This window comes from Hippocampus bargibanti, linkage group LG16, assembly GCF_051943395.1.
Source record: "Hippocampus bargibanti isolate YZ-2025 linkage group LG16, ASM5194339v1, whole genome shotgun sequence".
Taxonomy (NCBI): Eukaryota; Metazoa; Chordata; class Actinopteri; order Syngnathiformes; family Syngnathidae; genus Hippocampus; species Hippocampus bargibanti.
The window spans coordinates 10,216,372-10,233,333 of record NC_142749.1 but is presented as its reverse complement, the minus strand read 5'-3'; the positions used below and the strand labels follow the sequence as shown (position 1 = coordinate 10,233,333).

The window sequence follows — 16,962 nt, the reverse complement described above, 5'->3', positions numbered from 1 at the left end:
CAATCTTCAACAATTTCGATCATAAAATGTTTTTATAAGTGCCTTTCGAAACTCTCGAGGACACTTTACAATCGCAGGATGAAAGACTGGAAGTTAAACGGAAATTTAAAAATTGAGTTATGAAAAGCTAAAAAAATGGATCTCAACATTCTTAAGAATTACAAACTAGGCTATATCACTTATAATTTATGCGTCTACATTGCATTATTCCCATAACAGCTCCCATACTTATTGGATTGATTATCCTTTATTCGTCTCACCGTGGAGAAATGTAAATTTCACAGCAGTAAAGTGATGAAAGAGGAAAGGAATAAGTAGAAAAACAAAATACAGAACCTGCTGGAATGGCAGCCACTCTTGCGGTGCCATCTTGAAGTCAAAACAACAAAAACACTAAATAACAAATCATGTGACAACACAAAAAACACAGACATTGAATCTTAAACATAAACACTTCATTACCCGCAATACTTTATTTCCAATTTCCTGTCAAGAATTGACGTTAATTAATTGCTATTCAATACAACTTGTGAACGGCCAAATCCTGTAGAGGAGAAGATACTTTTCTTGAACTAATTTACCAAGTCGTCGATATTGATTTCGTTTAAATTGTCACTTTTGCCAGTGCTGCCCCCTAGCGATAACGAATAAAAACCAATGCACTGTATTGCACACTTTCTTTTTTACAGCCATGACTCGAAACATTATTGTCTGCATGTAGGCCCAGGTGTATAAACAGAAACGCTTATTTGCGCCGCAATTATCCAAGTTGCCATCGCATCACCATGCCACTCATAGACATATTTAAGGAAAAGTGAACAAAATGTGGAAACGGGAATGTTTTCAAATGTCAAGCACTGCCTTCGGCAAGCTTTCTCACAAGGTAAATAAAGCGGAGGGTGACCACTAAGAAACTGCACGCTTCATTGTTCACATGTTCAACACTTCCTCATGGAGGGCACATGGTTCAAGTTCTATTTAAACTTGTACTGTAAATGAGCGGAGGTTCTTGATGCTCCATGCCAAACTAAACTATTTCACTGCAAGCCAAGGAAAACATCGTCAATCAAAATGACAGACGGTTCTCAACAGCCCCTGAAAACACAGCGGTTTAACCAATTTCTCCCATCGACAAATAATTAGCAAACATCCATTAACAATGTTATTTTAATTATGTTAGCCCGGAAATTGCAAACATGACAGCCTTCCCTCTGTTGGACACTTTCAGACTGTTAGCCTTCATAAATATTAGTTATACTGCATCACTGCTTCCCAATAAAACAAATGAGGACAGCGAATTACGTTTTCAGAATACAATTGCTTTTTACAATTTACTACACCTGAGTGGCTGCCTTTCCAGCAGCTGATTTGTTTTTCTACTTCTTTCTTTCCTTTCATCTTCCTTTCATCACTTTGCTGCTGTGAAATTTCTCCGCCGCGAGTCTAATAAAGGTAAATCAAATCCAATTTAGGGGCTTTTAGATGATTCAAGTTTCTACACACAATTTTGTTCGCACTGCCTTAAAACCTTGCGTATTGTTCCAGAGACCACATCAAACTGTCCAAATTTAGTTTAGGTAGACCTCAGCCTCTTTGAGGACATCCTGTTTCTGATTAAAGTAGTCTCTGAACCAGAAAATATGCTCCTTCTTCTCCTGGACGGTCAGATAGGGGTTTCTGGACAAACCGGTCACCACAAGATCCATGAAGTGTCGTATTGGTCCCTGCCTGGGGAAGCCCTCCTCTAGGTGCTTATCCAGGAAGACATGCTCATGGAAAGGGACACTGGCCTCCTCCTCGAGGCCTGATGAAAGGAAGGAACACATCATTGTTTCCTCTATGCCGTCACAGCAGCTATTGACTCACCTGCTTCATTGTCAATAGGATACTGCCATAGTTTTCCCTCTTTGGTCCACTGGATCATTTCCTCAAAGGCATTTCGGGGCATTTGGTTAACAGAAGAAGACAGCTGGTTAGCAAAGTCGGCGTCCCACAGGGTTGGTCGGTCTAAAAAGTAATATTATGTAATGATTGGGGGAAAAACAACCCTATATTTAATGAGTATCAGAGAGACATATTTTGTGGCATAATAAGAATCCATCTGAATTCAGTACAGTTAATATTTTAAAACGTCTCGTTATCAAGTAGCACATTCTTCTATGATTTTACGCAAACATTGGCCTAGTTTGATTTATGTATTGTTATAGCTATACAGAAGAAAACAATAGAAGAATAAGGCAGCACAGTCATCTAGTGGTGAGCATGTCTGTCTCACAGTTGAGAGGTTGTGTGTTTAAACTTCGGTTTGGACTTCTGTTTTGTGACTGTATGTTCACCCCCAGAATGCACGGGTTTAAATAAATTATTACCAAATGTTGCGTCCAATCCGCTTTCATCAGTTGTGAGCGAGAAAATGTTGAGTCTTTTCCCTGTGAACAAGTTCCTCCTAAAAGAAAAAATAAATAAATAAACATCAGCATATTTATGCATCACCCAAAGACAGAATCGATCCCAAATGAAATGACTTACTTTCTGCGAACGCTGTTCATCTCTACAGTGATTCTTTGATCGTGTGTGTAGCCCCGGCCATCATCATCAAAACGGATCTGATTGGATGCCCAAACGTTCTGTCGACTAGAAGTCCTCCCCACTTTCATATCAGCTATAATCACTCTAAGATAAGAGAGATAATTCATTTTATGTCAGTCACCAGTAGCACAACAACCTAAACATTCATATTTGTTTCATTTCCCGACAGTCTGTTTTCTTCATTTTATAGCTTCTTTCTTGGGTGCACTGCTTACGGTGTGTGTAGATGGATGTTAATTTTAGTTGTAATTTTAGTTGTTTAGTAATTAAGATTGAAGCCTTTATTTCAGGTATGGGCATTATTATCTTTTGGCTCTTATATCGGATTTACTGCACTGTGCAATTTGTCCTAATATTGCGGTCGGTGGGTGTAAAATTCTGACAAGATGACATGTTGAGAGCAATGTATGCTGAATTGACACTACTGTACCCCAGGTTGTTCACATCGCCCTTATGAGCCTCGGTGATGGCCTCATGCTGCCTCAGTTGTTTGAGTAGCTCTGACTCCGCATTAATGCGATTTGGAAGAGTGGCAGCAGCCGCAGAAGCGGCCGCAACCAGTTCTGGGTCCAGTGTGTGTCTAAAATAGATCAATAATAAATAATAAATACATGAGAGAGAGAGAAAGAGCTAGAGCGAGACACAGAGACAGAGACAGAGAGAGAGAGAGAGAGAGAGAGAGAGAGAGAGAGAGAGAGAGAGAGAGAGAGAGAGAGAAACACTGCAATGTTGCTGCTGAGACCAGACAAATAAAAGTAAAAAGCAGTTAACAAAGTGACAAAAAAACAATGTCCTCTCACGTTTTAGGTGAAGCCTCTTCGGAAGCCATTTGAAACATACTGGTAGTGCTCTTCAAAGCCGGTGTGGACTGAGATTGGGAGAGACTTTGCTTGACTTTCAACCTCTTCTTGCTGGTGACGTCCACCTTCATGGCTCGCAGAAGATGAAGTAGACTCTCTTTCCCGCTCTTGGCTGCAATAGGCGAAACTTCTTTCTCCTTAACATCAGGATTATTTTCCACATCGTTACCATGATTTGACTCATGAACTTTATTAACATTACTGAGTTCTAAGGTTGGTTGATTATTTACTATTTGGGTTTGTGTGGAATCAAACCCTTTATCTGCATTATTTGAGTTGTTTTCATTGTCAACCAATTTGATTGCGTTCGTGCTTATGCATTTTGTCGTGCTTACACTGGACCCCCTAGGAGAAGAGCAAACACATTGTGGTATCATCAGTAATCTTTAACAGTTTAGATGAATATGCACTGAACACGTGTGACGTATTACTAGTGAAAAGTGTATTCATTTGTATTAATAGAGACCTCAAAAATTATAATGGGTCCTCCCTTAAATAAAGTCTAGTACCCGTGACAGCAAAAAGCAACTCACCTCAAAATGGAAATTGTAGCCCTGCTGCAATCTATATGCAACCCAGACATATTCACTGTTGAATTATGAGCTACATGCAACGTGCGGGATATGAATCTGAACATGATTTCAAAATACTGTATGTCCTTCCACGCTCCGAAATTACGTCGTTTGCAACCGCAAAACACTTCCCCGTCAACTTCAATGATGGCTAAAGTTCCATCAATAAAGTAGATTGCTTCTTGTTCACATTTAAAAAAATGTTAATCCACTCTATATAAAGACATCTATCAAATAAATAAACATTTTTGTAATCTTTTTAAAACACGACCTCAGTGTTGTTCTGTCCGGCGAAGTGTGTTAGTCACGCGATAACAACACCGGAAGTTGTCTCAAAATGGCGACGGAACACAAGCGCTCCTTCACGAATGGAGATTCCTGTTGCTGTCCGCGGTCTCCCTTGTTATTTGTTTTGAGAATGAAGTGTTATAGCTAAAGATTAGCTTTGCAAAAAATGTCTAGTAGCGTATTTCATCAGTGAGTGCTCATGTCCGTGTAAGTTTCTGCTTACCCACGCGAAAGGAAAACGTTTATAGAGGTAAATTGAAAATACTCCACTTAAGCTAAGTCACTTCGCTTCCAGGCTAACACACAACTGCTTTTTCAAGCCTGCTAGAACTTCATAATGACCACAACATCCGAATGAGATGTACTTTTTAGTTTTGTTTTTTAAAGTTGTGTTGTTTGCGGTACAGCGTTGATGTACGAGAAGTCAATATGTCGTTTCTTCTCTCCGTTACAGCTATTTGCCCGCCTTCTTCTCCATTCAAAACTAAACATCTCTTATCAGGATTTATCTTTTCTGTTGAACATTTATCATAAGGTTTCCTTTCAGAGTACGAACCAATGAGTAAGTGTGTAAAAAAAGAAACTGTTCAAAGTGTTCAATGTTCTCATAATTTGGGCTTTTCCCTCAATTGTGATGAATCCATTGCACTTCATAATGCGAGGTTGAAGTCCGACCTTTCCCCGTTCTCTCGAAACTTTGCGTTATGCCTGTGTCCTTAATTATGAGTTTTTGCACATGAACTGTTTTGAATTGACAAACTGTATTTTGTTAGTGATGGCAGAGGAAAGGCGGCAGAAGCAGTGCTCGGTAGTCCTCCCCACTGAGTCCATGAAGGCAATGGCAGAGTCGGTGGGAGTGGGCCAGTTACAAGAGGATAGCTGCACAGCCCTAAGCGAAGAAGTCAGTTACAGAATTAAGGAAATTACACAGGTACGCTACAGTAAAACGTCTGTTGGTGTCACCATTTGTGGGTGTCACCATTGTCAAGCAATATGCCATAATTTATTTTTTTAAGGACGCCCTTAAATTCATGCATCATGGGAAGAGGCGTAAACTAACCACCAATGATGTTGATAATGCCCTCAAACTTAAAAATGTGGAGGTAAGGAGGGGAACATGCTCATTATATTGATGCATTTTGTGTGTAAATTATACATTTTAAATAGACTTTGCTCTTCATAGCCCCTCTATGGATTCCAGTCGCAAGAGTTTATCCCTTTTCGTTTTGCAAGTGGTGGTGGCAGAGAGCTTCATTTTTACGAGGAGAAGGAAGTGGATCTGAGTGATATTATTAACACACCCCTCCCCAGAGTTCCGCTGGATGTGTCTCTTAAAGGTATACCAACTATTTTTTCTGACTGTTAAACTCGAGTGAATGTTCCGCAGTGTTCTCATGTCGCTTTATTTCTTTCAGCCCATTGGTTAAGTATTGAGGGGATTCAACCTTCTATTCCGGAAAACCCACCACCAGGTAAAACTGTCTTGAAACAATGTGTAATTTAAATAAGACAAGGAAAGATGATAACTTACTTCCAATGCGCTGCTTTGTTAGCACCAAAAGAACAACAAAAAGCTGAATCCACTGAGCCCCTCAAAGTTGTCAAACCCGGCCAGGAGGAGGATGGTACCATTCAAGGCAAAAGTCAGGGGACACCGACTGCTGATGGCAAAGGTCAGAATTTAGTCTTTTAGATTCAAATGTAACATTTATTTAATTTGTCTCATAAAAAGTAATTTCATCTTAAACCGTCTTTTATTCATTCTGAATATATCTATTACAGGAAAAGAGAAGGGTCCCATCAGGTTGAAACCTCGCAGCACACATGAGCTTTCTGTGGAGCAACAGCTCTATTACAAAGAGATCACCGAAGCATGCGTCGGATCCTGTGAAGCCAAGAGGGCTGTATGTACATTACTATTCCTCTTAACCAAAACCTGAATTAAAAACAGAACAAAAATGTGACCTGTAGAGAAGCTATTTACTTTTGTGTGACTTTGTAGTAACTTTAGGAACCATATATTTGCTCTGTTTTGCTATCCAGGAAGCCTTGCAAAGTATTGCCACAGACCCGGGACTGTATCAGATGCTACCAAGATTCAGCACCTTTATTTCAGAAGGAGTGAGCATCTTTTAAAAACTCCAATTGTGGTTGTTCAATTTTATTGGCTTGTTCATGCTGTCGTTTGGATCTTGCGGTAGGTTCGTGTTAATGTGGTGCAAAACAACTTGGCTCTGCTCATTTACCTCATGCGTATGGTCAAAGCACTGATGGATAACCCCACGTTATACCTGGAAAAATATGTGAGTCAAAGTAACCACATTTTATGATTAGTTGGGATGCACGGTGTACTTTGCTTATTTTGTTGGATTGATATTTTTTGCTGTTATTTCCACTCTAGCTGCATGAGCTCATCCCAGCTGTGGTGACATGTATTGTGAGCAAGCAGTTGTGTTTGAGACCAGATGTTGACAACCACTGGGCTTTACGGGACTTTGCCGCTCGCCTAATGGCGCAGAGTTGCAAAACCTTTAGCACCACGACCAACAACATCCAGTCTCGCATCACCAAGACTTTTACTAAGGTGCCTTTTTTTCCCACTACCCTTGTTTTAAAAGATCACGTTTTGTCCTTTTTAACAGCGGAACTTACTTTTGAGTACCTCAAAATCTGCTTGTAGACTGCTTGTCAATCCATGGCAGACCTCAATTTGACATCTGTTTTACCCTCAAGAATCACAGTAGATAGATATTTCATACCAAAAGCCAATATTGTCACAGCAGCAAAACACACACACACACACGCACGCACGCACGCACGCACGCACGCACGCACGCACGCACGCACGCACGCACGCACACACACACACACACACACACACACACACACACACACACACACACACACACACACACACACACACACACACACACACACACACACACACACACACAACTTGGGTTGTGCAAATAATAAAGCACAAACAATAAACAGGAGTGTCACTGAGGAGCGATTAAAATAGTAACATGAAACACTTTGAGAATCAGAGAAATAACATTTTTCTCCCGCCATTTTTTTTAAGAGTTGGTTGGATGACAAAACACAGTGGACGACGCGATATGGCTGCATCGCTGGACTTGCTGAACTGGGACCTGATGCAAGTTTTCGTCTGGGTTCTTGGTTTGATTTCTTGAAAGATTTTCATGTTATGTCAACACAGCACTTCTTCCTTTGTTCCTAAAGGTGATAAAAACCTTGATCCTTCCTCGGCTTGCTGTAGAGGGTGCTCGCATCAAAGCGGTGATGGAAGGACCAGTCATCTCCAATATTGATAAGATTGGAGCAGACCATGTTCAAAGTCTCCTACTGGTATTGATTGACATCATAGTAATAGGTTTTATTTGAATTTTGTTTGTTTTTACGTGTATAACATGGAAAATGTTTTCCTTCCAAGAAACACTGTGCCAGTGTCATTGCCAAGATTCGACCTCCACCTGACACCGTGGAACAATATCGGATTGACTATGGTTACCTCGCCCCCATGCTGTGCTCTCATGTAATGAAAGCTCGAACTCAAGCTGCAATGCAGGCTCAGCAAGTTAACAGAACCACGTTAACAATCACACAGGTACACTGACATTTGATGACACAGCGACGCCACGTTTTGCCTTCTTAAGACCTTCTGCTAGCTTAATGCTAACGTTATAAACCATTGCTGGCTGACGATGCTCGCATCGATGTTGCGGTACTTATGAACAACCTATATTTGTCCATAATCACCAAGCACAAGGAGCCAATATATAAAAAGTGACTGTCTTTCAGCCTCGTCCGACCCTCTCCGTCTCACAAAGTGGACTCAGTGCATCAACAGGCCCCCGCACGCCCAGCATCATTAAGGTTCCAAGCTCCCTCACCCTGATGTCGCCGAGACCAGGGACCCCATCACAACCGTCGCCCCCTGCCACCAAGTATATCGTCATGGGAACCAGCGCAGGAGCCGCCTCAACGCAGCAGGTATGTTTATATTTTGTAGCAAGTGCGTGGGTTTTCTCTGGGCCCTCCGGTTTCCTCACATATCTCCAAAAACATGCATGGCAGGCAGATTGACCACTCCAAATTGTCCCTAGGTGTGAGTGTGAGAGTGACTGTTGTACGTCTTTGTGTGCCCTGCGATTGGCTGGCAACCAATGCAGGGTGTCCCCCGCCTCATGCCCGAAAACAGCTGAGATAGGCTCCAGCACCCCCTGCGACCCTAATGAGGAATAAGCAGTACGGAAAATGGATGGATGCTTTAATAAGAGACTCTAGTGGTGTTCGAAAACAACCGAAATTTGGTTTCAGGAACCACTCACGCTTCTTGTGGGCAAGGACGTGGCCTTGCAAGGATTAGCAAAAAAGCCAGAGTAAAAATGTTTTAGAATTGTCTATAAATGGGTTACAATTGTAAATATTTAACTACAAACTATGTCGCTCACGCCCCCCAAAAATACCATATTTTCCGGTGTATAAGGCGCACCCAAAAGGCTTGATTTTCTTCCCAAGGTGACCTTGCGCCTTATACGCAAGTTCGCCTTATATGCGAAGTATTATTGGGTCACAACAGGTCTCGCAACTACTGTCCACAATCACCATCTCCATTTCCCCCCGTAGAAGAAGTAGTGCGTAACCTCATCCCCTGCTCTACCTAATGTGGTGTGCCTGATATTTGTAAAACTTTTAGATATGTATATATTATATTTGTAAAACGTTTTTCATTCATTGAAGGCCTTATAGTCCGATACGCCTTATCCATGGATATCATAATTTCAAAGTCATTGTACAGCTTTACAGTATATAAGCATTCATTTGTATTTGTATCGTTTCCCTAGCAGGTAATCACAATCAACTCTTCCCAGTCTGCTTCAACGGTTACAAGCACCGTACCCAGTGTGACGTCAACCTTGCAGCCCTTGGTAAAAGTAGAACAAGGAAGCGGTCCCACACTCCCCGGTTCGCGACCCATGCAGAAATACATCGTGGTATCACTTCCCTCGTCCAATTCTTCCATGGAGAATAAAAGTTCTGTAATCCCAACACCCATCTCTACCGCACTAGAACCAACGGGGAGGACGGACCGTTCAGAGTCTCCCGGTGCGAGCACACAGTCGCCACACTGACACTTTTTACAGGAGATTGTAACGTGCATTCAAGGACGGTTTGGATTGGAAGAGAACACTTTTGAAATGGTGCAAAGGCAGGTCTTTTATCATACATTGTAAATATATTAATGCCGCACAAGAGGGAATATGTCACAGTTTCTTCCTCAGTTCCAATTGATTTCATGCTCTTTTTTTTTTACCCAAAAATAAAATGTCACTTTGTATTTGTATTCCTACTACTTCGCGTATGGTTGTCTCAATCGTACAATCATTTTTGGCATTTTAATTGTCCCCTAAGCGATTGGTGATAAGGCCAAGTTCATGATTATTAATATTGAAAAAAATATTTGCATAGTCAAGAGTAACCTGTTTGTCCTCGTTAGTGTTGTAATATATGGGGTCTCATATCTTAGTTTGTTTGCTCTGATACTTGCCAAAGAGGAAATTTTCAGGAAGAAGCTTACCTTTACAGGTGAACGCAATTTTATCTTCAGAAAATTGAATGCACATATCCAACATTTTAATGTTTTAGCAACATTTCAATAATTATTGGTATTTAAATAGCCCAGACAAAATTCATGTTGAGAAATGAGGGGGAAAAAAAGCAGATTCACTGTATCAGTTTGAAGGTTACGCCATTTTGATACTGACTTAGACCCTTCCCTGCTCCCCAAAGAATCTGCAGAGAAAAATTGTGGAGAACAATCCTTATTTTGCACACAACTGATCTTTTTTTCTGTTACTTGAAAGCTCATTTTTACTAGGCATTAAAAATTTTACAAAAACGAATTAGTGGACTCATCAAGAAATGATTCTTTGAGAAAATTATCGGCAAAACATGCTGGACCATTGTGGTTATAAAATAATGTATAACATCAGTGTTTTCACCATTCTCTTTGTCCCTCTTACCCAGATGTAATACATACATTATTTCCCCAAAGTTAGTGTTTAAAGCATAAGTAGTGATATTAAAACAACGATTCTAAGTGTAAACTAGCTATTTGACCTTGATATTGTAAACACTGCACTGAGTATGAAAATAATGGTTATTTATTAGGCCTATGTGTGTCACATGACAGTCCTAAGAGGTATGTCATGTGTCACATTTGCAATGTAAATGACAACATCCACCCCAAAAATAAATAAATAAAAATATCTCGCTACATGTAAATGTTATATTGTGCACCTACCCCTGGTTCATGTTGTAGGCTTGGTTGGGATATAAAGACCTGCTCGCCTTTTCTCGCCTTTATCTTGCTTACCGACAGGCCAATGATGAATTGTTTGTTTGTTTATATATTTATTTATTTTTTAACTTCAGATTCTTCAATCAGAATTCCTGCTTTGATTGTTTTGTTGCGATGGTTCCAGATGAACTTAAGTCGAAAGAAGGTAAAATGCTTCCATTCCTCTAACCTGCCTGTCACTTCTTCTCTCTGTGCAGATTTCATTTTCATCATTTCTGTGTCAATTTCAGCCATATGAGACTTATTTAATTTGATTTAGGAAGTCGGCCACATCCCAGATATACGGGGTGTGTACACTTATGTAACCCCAATATTGTTTTTTTTTTCCTTTTAATCTTCTTCTCTTCCTTTCGGCTTTTCTCTTCAGGGATCGCCACAGTGAATCAGTGTCCCCCATCTAACCCGGTTTTGTGCATCCTCTTCTCTTACACCAGCTACCTTCATGTCCTCTTGAACTATCCTTGAACTATCAAGTACGTACTTGAACTGTCAAAGTGATGAAATACAGTGATACCTCGGTTTACGACCTCCTTGGCTTACGAACTTTTACAGTTTATATGTCACATTAATGGCAAACATCTCATCTCATCTCATTTTCCGTACCGCTTATTCCTCATTAGGGTCGCGGGGGTTGCTGGAGCCTATCTCAGCTGTCTTCGGGCACGAGGCGGGGGACACCCTGAATTGGTTGCCAGCCAATCGCAGGGCACACAAAGACATACAACAGTCACTCTCACACTCACTCCTAGGGACAATTTGGAGTGGTCAATCTGCCTGCCATGCATGTTTTTGGAGTGTGGGAGGAAACCGGAGGACCCGGAGAAAACCCACGCGGGTCCGGGGAGAACATGCAAACTCCACACAGGGAGGCCGGACCGGGACGCGAACCGGCGACCTCTGCACTGTGAAGCCGGTGTGCTAACCACTCGACTACCGGGCCGCCCTAATGGCAAACATGTTGATACATTTTTTTTTTTCATAAAAAAAACATGCATTTTAATTGTATCCACTTTATTTGTTGATACTGTTTTTCATGTTGTTCTCCCCTTTAGGATTCACAATTGTCGGATGTGCCCTTTTCTTTGACCTCTACGACATATGGAGGGGGCAATCCGTGTATTTGGATCATTTTTATATGATGCCAGAATTCCAAGTTGTGAAAGTTAGGAATGTCAACAAATACGTACTCACAACAATGGACATGCCTTTGTGTCCATAACAGTACAAATGTGTCTTTTTTATGTTCAATTTTTAGGAAGTTTAAGTTTTACATTCAAATACAATATTTACCACCTCATCAGTTTATCGCTGTCTTCTGAATATTTGGCATCATAAAAGGTTTACTGAGCAATGTTGCGAAGGTAAGAATCCTTTAAAGTTGACTGTTATTGACAAACTGAGTCAGTGGGGAAAAAAAAGAACAAGGCCAATTTATTTCTGTGTTGCTCCACGTGCTTAGTGAAGAAAGAACATGGGGTGGGTGGTCACATATTTTCTTAAGGCATTTTGAAAATGAACAGATGTTCTCAACGCCAAGGTGGGAAAAGTTCAAATATTGTACAGGTTACTGATGCAGTCCAAGAGGCAATGGTCGCATTGGCAAGACTGCTTTGGGGTTGTAATTTATCAAAATGTACGGAAGAGGACTCCATTTTATTTTTTTATTAATTTACGCAAATGAGTTTTGAAAAAGTATAGCACACCTAAGAATCATACATAGGACATATGGAGTTGAAACTGACCATTTGATTATGTTGCAAACGTGGACGTCAACAGATTGTCAAAGTAGACTGCAGAGTTTTTGCAGTCTACTTTGATTGCCAAAGTCATATTGACATTGTAATGGGAAGTCATTCACTGGCTATCTCGCTCAAACGATTTTGCATAGAAAACAACATAAACCAAATTGTCATAGTTCAATTGTCACTGTGTCTTGTGCAATACAAATACGTATGGTTACTTTTTCAGGACTTGGTTGTCCATGACAAGATGTCGGATCGATTGAAGCTATTATGCCAGGGCAATATTTAAAGTATTAATTTCCAATTGTTCAATACAGAATTGCAAAGCCACTGCAAACTCATCAAACAGTGCTGAACATTGATAGAAAATGGGGTTCATTCAATTTACATAACAATTAAAGGGATACAAATATATGTGTAAAAATATCGAAATTTCACTATTCATTGTTTTATGTTTTATTATGAAATGTCAACTTCGTTGTGCTAATATATAGGTCTATAAATTGTACAGTACACTAAACGAAAAAGACGAGTGTGTACACACACGCACACACACGCACACTTATACACTTGACGTCAATTATTAACGATTATTTTCTTAACATCATCCGAAATCTTCGATGTAAAAAGTCGCTACACTGTATTTTATCTTGAAGGCGTACTGATGGAACGGATGCGCAAACGACGCTTCCTGTTTTAACACGGGAGTTAGTAACTAATTTCGAATAATAGTAAAGCAGTAGATGATTAGAACTTACTACACTCACCGCTCTCTACGTGACTCCAGTTACATTCTACTGTGCCAACATGAACTTCATCATACGTGCTGCAACCAAAGTAGACTGCAAAGACTTATCCAGAATGATAATGGTGAGTGTTGCAAGTTCACCTCATATATACATGTTAAGTCTCACGATTTGGTCTCACTTTATCATGCAACTATTGACACAATACAGACAGTTAATTTGTGAGGTGAAACCAAATACATTTTTATACTAATTGAATGTATAAATAAACAATGAAAGCATTTTTGTTGTTTTATTTACTTCTAATTTACACTTTTGTCACGCTCACATTATTTTAACACGCACCACAGAGTCGCGAGTACGATTTCTGAAACTTAACATGTATGCTCTTATAAGATTTTAAAGAGGTTGTTGCTTCTCTTTAATCGATGAGAGGGTTTCTTCAGCAGTCATCTGTACAAATTTGAAGGTTTCGGACGTTTCGCCTCCTATCCAGCTATGATAGGTCCCTACTCTCAGGTTGGGGTGAGCAGAGGACTTCTCTTGAATCGTAAATAGGTTCGTTGTCAGATCTCCCAGGCCAGTGATACGTCGACGTATCCCAGAGCTTGATCGTGGCGTGGAGTCGAGCAAGTCGTGCTGTGAAACCTCCGTCCGATGCTGAGTGGGTCTCTGGGAGTTGCGTGTGTGTGTGTGTGTGTGTGTGTGTGTGTCTGAGTCCGAATGGTTCTGCCCCGTGATTCCCCCAATCTCTCCGTCCCACGCTGGCTACTTATATACCCTTGGCCTGCGTGGGAATGAGCCAGGCTCACTTGAAATACATAAAAGGGTTAAAAGGCGCACTTCCGCGTGGCGCCACATGGCTCCCCTCCTGCATCCAAAATCGGTGAAAGCGATGAAGGGAAAATAAAGAAACAAAAGTTGTTCGCCGTCACGGAGAGGCCAGGCACGATGACGGTCGATTATGAGGCATGACGGGCGTCGGTGGGGAGGTGGCCGAGGAAGTTTTGGTGGTGGCTGAAGTCGTTGTACGGCAGCACGGCAACAAGTGCTCTACGACTGCCGGTTTGAGTCGATCGATGGAAACTTTCCTCGCGGGTGGAGGCGGCCCATCGGGAGCGGGGCTTGAGGGGTCTTGCTGTGAAGATGCCGGGTTCACGGGCGGAGAAGCAGCAGCTGGCTGGGAAATCTGGTCCTCCCCATTAGGAGAATTGATTGGGCTGGCTCGCTCGCCAATAAAGAGTTTGTTGCTTCTCTTTAATCGTAAATCGCACTTCCGCGCGACGCCACAATCTCACTTAATATTTTAAGGAGATCGATGAGAAGGTTTCTTCAGCCGTCGTCTGTACTTTTTTGAAGGTGTCGGACGTTTCGCCTCCTATCCAAGAGGCTTCGTCAGCGAACTGACGAACTCAGCGAACTGACGAAGCCTCTTGGATGGGAGGCGAAACGTCCGACACTTTCAAAAAAGTACAGATGATGGCTGAAGAAACCTTCTCATCGATGGACCACTCCTGTACGACTGAGAGCTTACACAGAGGTATTTTAAGGAGATGCAAATCAATTAAATTATTAGGCGCACAGTCATACTGCAAGAGCTTGTTTTTCAGGAATTGGCACGTTATGAAAAGATGACTGATCAAGTGAAGATATCCTCCGAAGGTAATAATGGTTTCACATCAACAAATGATTTCAATAAAATAATTTGTAAATAGATCGTGTGAAATATATTTTCAATTGGGAAAGTGTTGAGGTGTTTAGTCAGGGCAAGGGTCTTGAGACTGAAACCTTTCTGAGCTCTACGCCCTCAATGCCACAAATTGCAAATTGAATGTCAATTGATTGTCATCCCAATTCATCCACTAAAACAAGGGAATCTTCCCGATATATAGATTTTTGATTGAGCTTTGTTTTTTTCCCCGTTCAGAACTGGAGCGTGATGGGTTCGGCCAAAATCCATTATTTGAATGTGTTGTTGCAGAGGTACCAAAAGAGAACAAATCTAAAGAAGGTAAAATGCTTGTACGTTGGTTCATGGACCATTCTAAATTAAAGAAATATTTGAATGACGCATTAGATTAATTTTCATCTATTTAACTATTCATTTATTTGTGCAAATATTTCTATGCTATTGTTTAAGCCTCTTAACACCCTGCTATTTTGGGGCTAAATTGTCGACAGTTTTAAAAATAAGTCAAAATACTATCTTAAATTTAACTACCAATTTTTAAAATGTTTGTTGACCTACTAGTAATTAGTAGATCTGACTCATTGTTGTGAGATGTTTAAACATCATCTCAGCTTCCCCTGTGTGGAGTTGACATGTGAAAATGAATTCAATTGAAATACGTATCTGTAAAGTTTTTTTTGTGTTGTCAATAATTACAGTGGCGATATGATAACAGTCTCTTCATGTGTGATTAGGATTCACCACTGTTGGATTAGGAGTTTACTTTTACACATACAGCACATGGAAAGGAAGATCGATGCATTTGGAGGATTTGTACGTGATGCCTGAATTCAGAGGTACAATTCAGTTTCACAGTAATGTTAATGAATATTCAGCACACTGTCAGAAATGGATTCAGAAGCTGTGTCAAGATGGAATGTATTCATTGAGCTAATTATTCACATTCAACCAGACAATAACATTCAAGGTACAAAGTGCTTTCTTTTCTGGATATATTTATGTTTTTCTTGCTTTTTTCCTAATTGTTTTATACTACAAATTTCCACCCACTTTATAATGATGCGTGTTGGCCTATTACATGAAACATTGTTTATTTTGGCAAACTGCTATTTAATGCAAAGCTACTCGTGATGATATTAACATCCCATAAACATTCAACAGTACTTTTTTATCTAATTTGAAGTGAACAAAATTTCAGCCTCATCGGTGTATTGATGTCTTTGTCAGGATTTGGCATTGGAAAAGGTTTACTGAGCACCATTGCGAAGGTAAGATTTTAAGACTTGTGTAGATTATAGCTGTCCCTACTTGGTTAACGTAAAGCACTGTTTGTGCAGGTGGCCAAAGAGAAGCATTGTGCTCGCTTGCAATTAAGCGTTTTGGAATGGAATACCCCATCACGAGACTTCTACGCTACTCGAGGAGCTCAGGATCTCACCGTCATGGAGGGCTGGCACTTAATACGTTTTGATGGACAAAGTCTTGACGATTTGGGAAATGATGCACAGAAGAAATGAAAGGGATTCATTTTCTACTCATACGTACTTTGCAATAAAACATACCATATGGTTCCTTTCCTACAGTTTTGACATGCCTCGGATACGGTTTGTACTGTACAGAAATTCTGAATTTGTTTTTGCTCTTGGTCCATGTTGGTAGACATGTTACTTAAATCCAGTTTTTAGCAACTTTGTCTCACATTTCTCTACTGTAAACTTTATATTGTAATTTTCAGGGAGTTATTCATGCATTACCATTTCGAGCAATAATTATGAAATTCGAGTTAATTTAACTTGCTTACTTTTTTATAATTATATATAATCTGGCTCACTAGGTTTCTCTGAGAACTCAGAACTTAATTAAGCATTACTTTTGATTTATAGGACCGTGTTGTTCTCTGGGTGTCTAATGGTGTTTTTTTTTTTTTAAGATTTCTTAATACACATAGAACAATAAAGTGTTTGGAAAAGTAATAACTAATTATGTTTTTGCATTAAAGCTATCATATATATTAACCACAACAGAAGCATCGTGATTTTGGTTGTCGGTAAGAAATAAATCTCTTAATAAAATGGTCCCGGTCTCCTTGT

General features: G+C 40.3%; 3 protein-coding genes across 9 annotated transcripts; 2 read left to right on the top strand and 1 right to left on the bottom strand.

The window, feature by feature from the left end:
* Nucleotides 1–65: 65 nt before the first annotated feature.
* mrps31 (mitochondrial ribosomal protein S31) lies at nucleotides 66–4,311 on the bottom strand. 2 transcript variants are annotated; one of them, XM_089016432.1, is made up of 7 exons: nucleotides 3,983–4,311; nucleotides 3,390–3,794; nucleotides 3,020–3,169; nucleotides 2,530–2,673; nucleotides 2,370–2,446; nucleotides 1,867–2,007; nucleotides 73–1,804 (listed from the first exon to the last, which is right to left on the bottom strand). In XM_089016432.1, the coding sequence occupies exons 1-7, from the start codon at nucleotides 4,084–4,086 to the stop codon at nucleotides 1,569–1,571; spliced, it is 1,257 nt and encodes a 418-aa protein (XP_088872558.1). In that variant the 5' UTR covers nucleotides 4,087–4,311; the 3' UTR covers nucleotides 73–1,568. The 2 variants fall into 2 exon arrangements, with proteins under 2 accessions (XP_088872559.1, XP_088872558.1); XM_089016433.1 differs by lacking the exon at nucleotides 1,867–2,007 and having other exon boundaries at nucleotides 66–1,804.
* A 50-nt stretch (nucleotides 4,312–4,361) lies between these two features.
* Nucleotides 4,362–9,671, top strand: taf6 (TAF6 RNA polymerase II, TATA box binding protein (TBP)-associated factor). Of its 2 annotated transcripts, none has more exons than XM_089016949.1 (15): nucleotides 4,362–4,559; nucleotides 5,083–5,240; nucleotides 5,326–5,412; nucleotides 5,493–5,646; nucleotides 5,725–5,781; nucleotides 5,863–5,982; nucleotides 6,092–6,213; nucleotides 6,353–6,430; nucleotides 6,511–6,612; nucleotides 6,711–6,893; nucleotides 7,392–7,466; nucleotides 7,553–7,678; nucleotides 7,764–7,937; nucleotides 8,132–8,323; nucleotides 9,181–9,671. In XM_089016949.1, exons 2-15 carry the CDS (start codon nucleotides 5,085–5,087, stop codon nucleotides 9,463–9,465), a joined length of 1,911 nt encoding a protein of 636 aa, XP_088873075.1. In that variant the 5' UTR covers nucleotides 4,362–4,559; nucleotides 5,083–5,084; the 3' UTR covers nucleotides 9,466–9,671. The 2 variants fall into 2 exon arrangements, with proteins under 2 accessions (XP_088873075.1, XP_088873074.1); XM_089016948.1 differs by having other exon boundaries at nucleotides 9,178–9,671.
* A 3,454-nt stretch (nucleotides 9,672–13,125) lies between these two features.
* Nucleotides 13,126–16,947, top strand: sat2b (spermidine/spermine N1-acetyltransferase family member 2b). 5 transcript variants are annotated; one of them, XM_089016490.1, is made up of 6 exons: nucleotides 13,126–13,306; nucleotides 14,793–14,844; nucleotides 15,110–15,193; nucleotides 15,607–15,708; nucleotides 16,100–16,140; nucleotides 16,210–16,947. In XM_089016490.1, exons 1-6 carry the CDS (start codon nucleotides 13,244–13,246, stop codon nucleotides 16,387–16,389), a joined length of 522 nt encoding a protein of 173 aa, XP_088872616.1. In that variant the 5' UTR covers nucleotides 13,126–13,243; the 3' UTR covers nucleotides 16,390–16,947. The 5 variants fall into 5 exon arrangements, with proteins under 5 accessions (XP_088872616.1, XP_088872615.1, XP_088872617.1 ...); XM_089016492.1 differs by lacking the exon at nucleotides 13,126–13,306 and adding an exon at nucleotides 13,373–14,424; XM_089016493.1 differs by lacking the exon at nucleotides 13,126–13,306 and adding an exon at nucleotides 14,645–14,722.
* The last annotated feature ends 15 nt before the right edge of the window (nucleotides 16,948–16,962 follow it).

Coding starts and splice junctions, on each gene's coding strand:
- sat2b (XM_089016489.1), top strand. CDS start 13,180: ATGATTAGAACTTACTACACTCACCGCTCTCTACGTGACTCCAGTTAC. Junction 13,307..15,109: donor ACTTATCCAGAATGATAATG/GTGAGTGTTGCA, acceptor TTCCCCGTTCAG/AACTGGAGCGTGATGGGTTC. Junction 15,194..15,606: donor AGAGAACAAATCTAAAGAAG/GTAAAATGCTTG, acceptor ATGTGTGATTAG/GATTCACCACTGTTGGATTA.
- mrps31 (XM_089016432.1), bottom strand. CDS start 4,086: ATGTTCAGATTCATATCCCGCACGTTGCATGTAGCTCATAATTCAACA. Junction 2,674..3,019: donor GGCGATGTGAACAACCTGGG/GTACAGTAGTGT, acceptor CTCTTATCTTAG/AGTGATTATAGCTGATATGA. Junction 2,008..2,369: donor CGGATTGGACGCAACATTTG/GTAATAATTTAT, acceptor ATTACTTTTTAG/ACCGACCAACCCTGTGGGAC.
- taf6 (XM_089016948.1), top strand. CDS start 5,085: ATGGCAGAGGAAAGGCGGCAGAAGCAGTGCTCGGTAGTCCTCCCCACT. Junction 5,241..5,325: donor GAATTAAGGAAATTACACAG/GTACGCTACAGT, acceptor TATTTTTTTAAG/GACGCCCTTAAATTCATGCA. Junction 6,613..6,710: donor CGTTATACCTGGAAAAATAT/GTGAGTCAAAGT, acceptor TTTCCACTCTAG/CTGCATGAGCTCATCCCAGC.